This window comes from Trichomycterus rosablanca, chromosome 3 (assembly GCF_030014385.1).
Source record: "Trichomycterus rosablanca isolate fTriRos1 chromosome 3, fTriRos1.hap1, whole genome shotgun sequence".
NCBI classification, from domain to species: domain Eukaryota; kingdom Metazoa; phylum Chordata; class Actinopteri; order Siluriformes; family Trichomycteridae; genus Trichomycterus; species Trichomycterus rosablanca.
In genome coordinates, this window is record NC_085990.1 from 56,167,913 (window position 1) to 56,178,121 (window position 10,209).

The window sequence follows — 10,209 nt, forward strand, 5'->3', positions numbered from 1 at the left end:
TCCGGTCGCCGAGCGGTAAGCGAGCCAGTCTAGTCGAGTTGTTGGGTAGTTCACACTTAGCGATTGGGAGTCGAGTTTTGATCACCGAGCGAACGCCGAGCTGCTCCTGAGCCGGAAAATCTAGCGCCGTCGTGTGAACCAGGCAGAAACTAAACATTCATTTTGGTCTTTAGCGACATCTGCTTGTTGCATGACATCATTACTGGCCAAGACGCCTCTGATACACGTAAAGCTGCTGTACTGTGTGTGTGTGTGTGTGTGTGTGTGTGTGGTGCTTGTTTAGTAAAAGTTTATTCATTCTTACAGAACTGTCACCTTTAACCAAACCCAGTTTCTCTGACTAACAGCTTCCTGCTTCTTTTTTAGGCACTTCCTCTTTGTGTACATTCAACTTTTTATCTACATTTACTACAACATCTACAGACTTTACTTTTTATCTACAGACTTACAATTGTGACTGTACACACTGCAAGCAATTTAGGGTTAAAGACCTTGCTCAGGGGGCCAACAGTAGCAACCTGGCTTAAACCAGCGACCTTCCGAGTACTAGTCCTGAACCTTAACCACTGATTTATTTCTTCATACAACCAACTACCAATCAGCAATCATTCAACCAACTACCAACCCCCCACCAACCACCTCAACCAGCTGGTACTGAAACACAAAAGAAGCTTTAATGTGTTTCAGTTAGCAGGAAAATGTTAAAAACCCTGATCATGGTATTAATCTTATAACATGTGTAAGGTGAACCAATCAGAACATCTGGATCTTTTTACATGAGAACTGAAGTAATGAACTCACCTTCAGTAAGATGAAGCGCTGACAGGAAGAGAAGAACAAACATCTGCATCTCTCCTGAAGATCAAATCCAAATAATTAATCCAGAGATCTAATAAACACACCAGCGCTGAACTACTGCAGTCAGTCTGAAGGTCCTGAACCTAAAGACCAAAGTACTGAACCTACACTGGAGTCCTGAACCTACACTGAAGTACTGAACCTACACTGAAGTACTGAACCTACACTGGAGACCTGAACCTAAAGACCAAAGTACTGAACCTACACTGCAGTACTGAACCTACACTGGAGTACTAAACCTACACTGAAGTACTGAACCTACACTGGAGTACTGAACCTACACTGAAGTACTGAACCTACACTGAAGTACTGAACCTACACTGAAGTACTGAACCTACACTGGAGTACTAAACCTATACTGGAGTATTAAACCTACACTGGAGTACTGAACCTACACTGAAGTACTGAACCTACACTGAAGTACTGAACCTACACTGAAGTACTGAACCTACACTGGAGACCTGAACCTAAAGACCAAAGTACTGAACCTACACTGAAGTACTGAACCTACACTAAAGTACTGAACCTACACTGAAGTACTGAACCTACACTGGAGACCTGAACCTAAAGACCAAAGTACTGAACCTACACTGAAGTACTGAACCTACACTGCAGTACTGAACCTACACTGGAGTCCTGAACCTACACTGAAGTACTGAACCTACACTGAAGTACTGAACCTACACTGAAGTACTGAACCTACACTGGAGTCCTGAACCTACACTGCAGTGATACTTATAGCTGATTGCATGAGCACATACATGCACACCATCTATCACAGAGAGATCACAGGAAGTAAATATATATAAAAATATATATATGGCAAATCCTGATGAGGTTCCTGATAAAGAAATGATAAACCAGCTGCATGAGCAGGTCAGAAACTAGAGCAAAAGATTACATGATTCTATTGAATTCTCATAATATGTGTGTGTGTGTGTGTGTGTGTGTGGGTGTGTGTGTGTTTGTGTGTGTTTGTGTGTGTGTGGGTGTGTGTGTGTGTGTGTGTGTGTTTGTGTGTGTGGGTGTGTGTGGGTGTGTGTGTGTGGGTGTGTGTGTGGGTGTGTGTGTGTTTGTGTGTGTTTGTGTGTGTGTGGGTGTGTGTGTGTGGGTGGGTGTGTGTGTGTGGGTGGGTGTGTATGTGTGTGTGTGTGTGTGTGTGTGTATGTGTGTGTGGGTGTGTGTGTGTGTGTGTGTGTGTGTGTGTGTGTGTGTGTATGTGTGTGTGTGTGTGTGTGTATATGTGTGTGTGTATGTGTGTGTGTATGTGTGTGTGTGGGTGGGTGTGTGTTCACAGCTGCTTCTGAGTGTAAATGTTGTGACATTTTTTCTGCTGATGCCGCCAAATCAGTCCAACGTTCATCACAACGTACTTACTGTAGTGGAACATTTCTTATCAGCTCCACTTACCATATAGAAGCACTTTGTAGTTCTACAATTACTGACTGTAGTCCATCTGTTTCATGCTGTCCTTCAATGGTCAGGACCCCCACAAATTATTTAGGTGGTGGAAGATTCTCAGCACTGCAGTGACACTGACATGGTGCTGGTGTGTTAGTATGTGTTGTGCTGGTGCTGATGGAGTTTTTAAACACCTCACTGTCACTGCTGGACTGAGAATCATCCACCAACCAAAAACATCCAGCCAACAATGCCCTGTGGACAGCGTCCTGTGACCACTGATGAAGGTCTAGAAGATGAGCGACTCAAACAGCAGCAATAGATGAGCGATCGTCTCTGACTTTACATCTACAAGGTGGAACAACTAGGTAGGAGTGTCTAATAGAGTGGACAGTGAGTGGACACGGTATTTAAAATCCACTCATACCAGCACAACACACACTAACACACCAGCACCATGTCAGTGTCACTGCAGTGCTGAGAATCATCCACCACCTAAATAATACCTGCTCTGTGGGGGTCCTGACCATTGAAGAACAGGGTAAAAGGGGGTAACAAAGTATGTAGAGAAACAGATACAAGTGCTTCTATATGGTAAGTGGAGCTGATAAAATGGACAGTGAGTGTAGAAACAAGGAGGTGGTTTTAATGTTATGGCTGATCTGTGTACGTGTGTGTAATTGTTTATCTACACACTTTGTTCTCTCATCATTTAAGAGCTGAATGAAAGCATGATGGATGATTTCTTATTTACTTAAAAAATACATAAAATAATGGAGCGATTGGGAGAAGAACGATTGTAAACGGTAAATAGGCCTTTAGGGGGAGCAGTATACCAGTACACAGGTTTACTCAGGTGGCACGTTGGAGCCACACCGAGGATGAATTGTACCGGTCCTTTTAAAGCCAGCGATGCTCTCTGATATAAAGATACTCTTGTAAACTCATAAAATAAGTGGAGTTCCACCAAACAATCCATTTCTCTTTGCTCGTCGAGAGATGCCAGAGTTCTCTGGAACCATTTCATCCACAAGACTGAGGAAATATCTCCACCATGTCCAAAGATCTCAACCTGGAGGAAAAGGAAGCAGAACAGCTTACATCTCTTAGGGCATGGCGTACGTGTCCTTCAGGATTCTTACAGGACACCAGAGTGAACGCTTCCGCTAGCTATAGTTAGCAAACTACTACTGGCACTGGAGAGGGGATTTCCTATTCTTATAGAATCAAACAAATTAGACCTTGTATCATCCAGTAGTGAAGAGGAGGAGGACGAAGCAAGGACAAAAACAAATTGTTTTTATTTTACATACATTTATAAAATAGTAAACACATTAATAATCACAGAAAAATATCAAACAGAAATATCAGTATCGGATTCACTTTAAGCTGAACCCCAGTGGTGATCGTGTCTCGCTAATGGCTCAAATACGACAAACAAAAAAGGGAACGAGGAAAAAATAAAGGAGGTGGTCAAAATAACAGAAACCAAAGAACAAATGCTAAACACAAAACATCCACAACCCCCAGCGGAGAAAGAGGTTATAAAAGGGAAAGAGAAGAACTGAGAACTGGTCGTCACGATATGACAGGTTACTCTGACCTTCTGCAACAACCAAGTACTTAATAAAAAGAGCATGATAGATGGTAAATGGTGGCTGGTAGATGTTGGATGTCGAGTAGTGGATAATACACTCAAAAAACAAAGAATTGGCACAAATCAAATTGATATTAATTGATTTGACCCATTTTTAAAATGTACTTAAAATATCTGTGTTAATACAACGTAATTATCCTAATTGTTAAATTGACCTAAATCAATCAACTGAAATAAAAGAGAATAAATTGAGTTTATCCAACTCTCGCGAGGTTTTAAATTCATTAAACAAAAAAATTACTTTTGATTAACTTAAAAAAGTGAAGTAATTGAACAGAAAACCCTCCCATAAACGTGTAAGTCCGCCCCTTTTCAGGTGTTGGTGAATCAAAAATGATTTTCGGGTAGCCATTTTTTCTTGTGTGAGGGTCATTTGTTTTAACTTTTGTAACCTGCAAATTACTTTTTACTTTTCATTTAAGGCTTTTTGTAAAAGTAAACTTGTCTTTCTCGAATATCTTTTGGAAAGTAGAACCTTTGTTAAACTAAGTCGACGAACTTTATTCCCCCGACTGTGCTGTGTTTGAGTAGCATGTACACCAGTCTGACGGAGCTTTTTCATCTTTCATCCGTTAACCCAACTCCAGTCTAATGTTGGTAAGTGTTGTACTTTACTTAACAATTTTCTTTAAAATAAATGATCTTAATGTTGACACTAAATAAATAATCAAACAGCGCTGCTTTATTTGCCGTATTTAGGCTACATGCTAGCATGCTAGCCTTCATACGAAGCAAAGAGTGTGCTGGCTTGTTTTATTGTAATCCTTAAATGAACGCTATTAATGTTGATATTAATATTTTTGGTTCTTGTTTCTTTGTTTTGTTTTAGAGAGCTGCCAGCCAAATGTTAAGAAATCAGCTTGCCGTGTGAAACAGTACAGGTTCATGATTACTGTAAAGAGCTGTTTGTGCTTTCATACAGTCTGTACAGTTTTTAATGTTTCCTTGACATGTTGTATTTTAAGTAAATACTTCTGAAGTGAAATAAAAAAGAGAAGAATTTTATGATTGTCTGTTTTTCTATAAATAAACATTTCTAATTGATATTTAAAATGTATTTAACATAAACTATTTTAAACTATTTTTTTAAATTGAGCTCAAGATAAGTAGAATTATTGGGAAAAGCAGTTGCTATAACAAAAAAAGAAAGTTTAATCAACTTGCCTTTTATGTGTAATAACTTAATGTTTTAAAATCATAAGTTAAATCAACAAAATTCACTTAATTGTTACATCAATTTTAGTACAATTAGTAGAACCAACATAAGTAAAATAAGTTAAATCAACATGGTTTGGAACAACTTAAATGAAATAAGTTGCATCAACTTTAGGAAAATAAGTTGGATCAACACTAGAAAATCTTGTCCAGATTACCTTAATGAGTTGAGTCAAACTTAACAGATCAAATTAAGTTTAGACTACTTAAATAAATTGTGGTGGATAAACAAAATTGCTTTATGTCCAAAGAAATAAATACAATTGTGTGGAAATACTTTCCATAATTCAATTAAGTTCAGCCAAATAATTTTTTTTTTGAGTGTAGATGTTAGATGGCACATGGTAGATGGTGGCTGGTAGATGGTAGATATTTGCTGGTGTATAGTCGATGTTAGATGCTGAATGGTAGATGTTAGATGTTGAATAGTGGATAACAGATGTTAGATGGCACATGGTAGATGGTGGCTGGTAGATGGTAGATATTTGCTGGTGTATAGTCGATGTTAGATGCTGAATGGTAGATGTTAGATGTTGGATGGTGTGTGTTGGATGGTACATGGTGGATGCTAGATTTGAGATGGTACATGTTAAATGGAAGATGTTGGACCGTAGATGTTGAATGGTAGCGTTGGCTCTGATAGGTGGTAGATGGTAGATGTTAGATGTTTAATGGTATATGTGGCTCTCGTGGACAGTAGATGTTAGATGGCAGATGTTAGATGTTGGATGGTGGATGTTGGATGGTGGATGTTGGAGCTGAAGATTCTTGTTCATCTTCTGCTTGAACGTCTTTTGCAGCATCTTCATGATCAGCGCTGGATTTTACACCTGCAGATAAAGAGATTAATGAAGACCTGAGGAAGTGGGTTCAGATCCCTCATCAACCATTTTAAACATTCAATAATTGTCTGCAACTAAACATCTTCTGTGATGTGGTGTTTCTCATCAGCATGGAGGAACCTGAGCTCCACTCTTCCTTACAGAACCACTTTAGATCATCAGACATGAACTGCTGCTTTCAGGTCTCACCAGGTTACAAAATGCCTACAAGCTTCAGGTCAGATCTTTATGGATCTCTGTCCTACTGCGTAACTAAAGAGCACCTCAGCTTCAGCCTCAGCTTCAGAGCATGGAAGATGATTTCACATTCTCCTCAAGACTTTTCTCAAATAGAATAGCAGCAGGTTATCCAGGTCCTGCACTGCCACACCATACTGTGAGAAGTTCTCAGACCTGCTGTGGAAGAATCTCACATTCTGATTGGCCGGTCCAGGGAAGCTTAACCCGAAATCTAGAGCCCTGACGTTCCTGTTAGCAGAGGTTCATGTTTTGCTGATGTACGTGCTAATAACAACACAAACACATTGTGTTAACACATCAACCACAAAAGTGTTAAGTTAGACTAGCTAAGCTTTCAGTTCCTCAAGAACAAGAATAAACATAATGCATCAGAAACGAGTTATCTGTTTACTAAAGCTGTAGCTAATCATGCAAACTCCTCCTGAACCACCTTAATGCTGTTACTCAGCTTGATGTGTGGAGTTTAAATTCCCTGTAAGAAGAATTAACCATAAAAACATTGATTTCATATTTTCTTCCCAAACCTTGGCATGGAGACCACTGTTCCATAAACTCTGTACTTAACACTTGTTTGTATAATTGACTTCAAGAACCTTTACAAAAGCTCTACAGAAACTTTACAAAATCTCTACAAACACTCTACAGAACCTCTACAGAACCTCTACAAACACTCTACAGAACCTCTACAGAAGATCTTCAGAAGCTCTACAAAAGCTCCACAGAAACTCTACATAACCTCTGGTTCTACCGATGATCGGAGGCTCTACAGATGATCAGAAGCTCTATAAAATCTCTACAAACGCTTTACAAAAAATCTTCAGGAGCTCTACAGAATCTCTACAAATGCTTTATAGAATCTCTACAGAAGCTTTACAGAACCTTCACAAACGCTCTACAGAAGCTCTACAGAAGATCTTCAAAAGCTCTTCAAAAGCTCTTCAGAAACTCTACAGAGCTACTACTAAAGATCTACAGAAGCTCTACAGAAACTTTACAAAAGCTCTGCAGAAGTGCTACAGAAACTCTACAGAAGCTCTGCAGAAGCTGTACAGAACCTCTAGAAGCTCTACAGAAGCTGTACAAGCACTCTACAGAAGCTCTACAGATCCTCTACAGAAGCTGTACAAGCACTCTACAGAAGCTCTGCATAATTTCTATAGAAGCTCTACAAAAACTCTACAAACGCTCTACACAAGCTCTACAGAAACTCTTCAGAAACTCTATGGATCTTCAGGTTATGTTTATTCGGATCTGATGTTGCTAGATGAAGGTCGGGCGTGTCTCTTACATGTGTACAGTGAGGATGAAGGAGGCGGTGAGGTTGGGTTTGGCGGTGAATGGTACGATGAGGTACTGCCCCGGTCTCAGTCTGAAGAACTCCACCACCTCCCGAGTCCCTGACGTGAGTGAAGACTCCACCACGGGGGAACTGATGGTGAAGAACGAAGCTGGAAGAGTGTTCTGATCCTTCAGCTGAAGAGCAGGAGAGGAAGGAACCAAGCGGAGAGGTCAGAGTCAGAGGGTACGAAAAAGTCAGGAGGTCAAAAATCATTTCAATAATATAAAGAACACATGAATACAGATAAAGCTTTAGCTCCAAAAGAGTTAGGACAGGGTGTAAACACTAATAACAGCAGACAGCAGTAGCTTGTAAATTTTAAATAAAAACACTCAGTTTAATGTTTTATTTTATTATTTTGATACTTTTTGTAAATATACGCTTAATAAAAATGTACTGATTCCAAAATAATTCCACAATTTTGGCACCTAATCACCTAATGAACATCATAACAACATGACTTCATAGTTTAAGAGTGCAAGTGCTAGACTGACCTGCCTGTCTGAAGTCCAGACATGTCTACTAATAAAAATGTGTGGAATATTTTAATAAGCAAAATATAACAACAGATATTCCGGACTGTTGAGCAGCCGAAGTGTTTTATTAATCAGAATGTTAATAATGTGATTAACACAGTAAATACGCCCCATCACAGCCATAAAGTAATACAATAATAATAAAGCTGGTTTATTAATCATGTGTGATCTGTGATGATGAAGGACGAGTGTAGAAGGTAAAAGGTTACGTACCTCCGGTGGAACCTGCAAGAACAGAGAAACATAAAATTACACCACAAGCACAGAAAGTACCAAGGAACACGGGTACAGTTATCATTCTAACAGTGTTATATAGAGAGATATTATAACTGTTATTATTACTGTTATTATAACTGTTACTGTAAATGTTACTGATTCTAATAATGTTAATAATGTTATTATAACTGGTAATATAACTATCATTATGACTGCTATTAGTACTGTCACTGATTCTAATACTGTTATTATAACTGTTACTAATACTGATTGTATTGCTGTTATAATAACTATTGCTGTTCTTATAACTGCTACTGATTCTAATACTGTTATTATAACTGTTATTATTACTGATATTACAACTGTTACTGTAAATGTTACTGATTCTAATAATGTTAATAATGTTATTATAACTGGTAATATAACTATCATTATGACTGCTATTAGTACTGTCACTGATTCTAATACTGTTATTAGTCACTAATACTGATTGTATTGCTGTTATAATAACTATTGCTGTTCTTATAACTGTTACTAACTCTAATACTGTTATTATAACTGTTATTATAACTGTTACTAATACTGATTGTATAACTGTTATAATAACAATTATAATAACTATTGCTGTTCTTATAACTGTTACTGATTGTAATACTGTTAATAAAACTGTTATTATAACTGTTACTAATACTGATTCTATTACTGTTATAATAACTATTATAATAACTATTGCTGTTCTTATAACTGTTACTGATTGTAATACTGTTAATATAACTGTTATTATAACTGTTACTAATACTGATTCTATTACTGTTATAATAACTATTGCTGTTCTTATAACTGTTACTCATTATGTTGCTTATTATAAATCTAATCTAAAACTTAGATTAATCTAAAACTGATGTTATAACTTATTATTACTGTTACTAGTACTGATTCTGTTACTGTTGCTTTTATTGTCATCACTAATGTTATTAGAACTGTTACTGATTCTAAAACTGATGTTATAACTTATTATTACTGTTACTGACACTATAACTGGTACTATTACTGTTACTAGAACTGTTAATATTAATTATACTATTAATTTAATTAGTTTTTCTGTTACTAATATTTTCGGCATTTAGCAGACACTTTTATCCAAAGCGACTTACACAATGAGCTGAACACGATGAGCAATTGAGGGTTAAGGGCCTTGCTCAGGGACCCAACAGTGGCAACTTGGTGGTGGTGGGGCTTGAACCGGCAACCTTCTGTTTACTAGTCCAGTACCTTAACCACTGAGCTATCACTGGCCCCTAATACTAGTGATCCTATTACTGTTATCATAACTTATTATAACTGCTAAATTACTATTAGTATATCTTCTTCTGTTACTTATACTGATTTTATTACTGTTATTATAACTGTTATGATTATTATCACTATATCTGCTTTTATTAGTGTTTCTAATACTGATAATATTGTTACTAACTAAAGTTCTTTATATAACTGTTACTGTTATTATAACTGTTATTATTAAAGTTGCTTCAGTCTGTCAGTGTAAAACGTTTTCCTCCTGTTGGATGCTCGCTGATGTTCTGCGCTGTAGAGCAGTTATGATTTTATTTACTAAATTTAATAACATGGTGGTGTGAATAATGTGATTGTTTTTACTGATCAGCCAGTAAACGAAGTGTACAAGAATGATTCACTAACCACAGGTGTAGCTTATTCAATTATCAATGAGTATGTACAGAACAGGTAAACATGTGTGTGTGTGTGTGTGTGTGTGTGATGGTTGAACACTAACCATGAACACACTGAAGCCGATGGGGAGGTTCTGAACCTGACGTGTGTGTGTGTGTGTGTGTGTGTGTGTGTGAGTGTGTGTGCGTGTGTGTGGGTGTGTGTGTGTGTGTGTGT

General features: G+C 37.7%; 1 protein-coding gene across 1 annotated transcript in view; it reads right to left on the reverse strand.

Moving 5' to 3' along the window:
* Positions 1-5,338: 5,338 nt before the first annotated feature.
* The window catches only part of LOC134310709 (calpain-2 catalytic subunit-like), a 22,107-nt gene continuing 17,236 nt past the window's right edge, over positions 5,339-10,209 (reverse strand). Inside the window, exons 12-14 of the mRNA XM_062992338.1 lie at positions 8,302-8,313; positions 7,502-7,686; positions 5,339-5,961 (exon numbers count right to left, since the gene is read on the reverse strand). Coding sequence (XP_062848408.1) covers positions 5,943-5,961; positions 7,502-7,686; positions 8,302-8,313 — 216 coding nt within the window. The 3' untranslated portion in view covers positions 5,339-5,942. The remainder of the gene's footprint in view (positions 5,962-7,501; positions 7,687-8,301; positions 8,314-10,209) is intronic.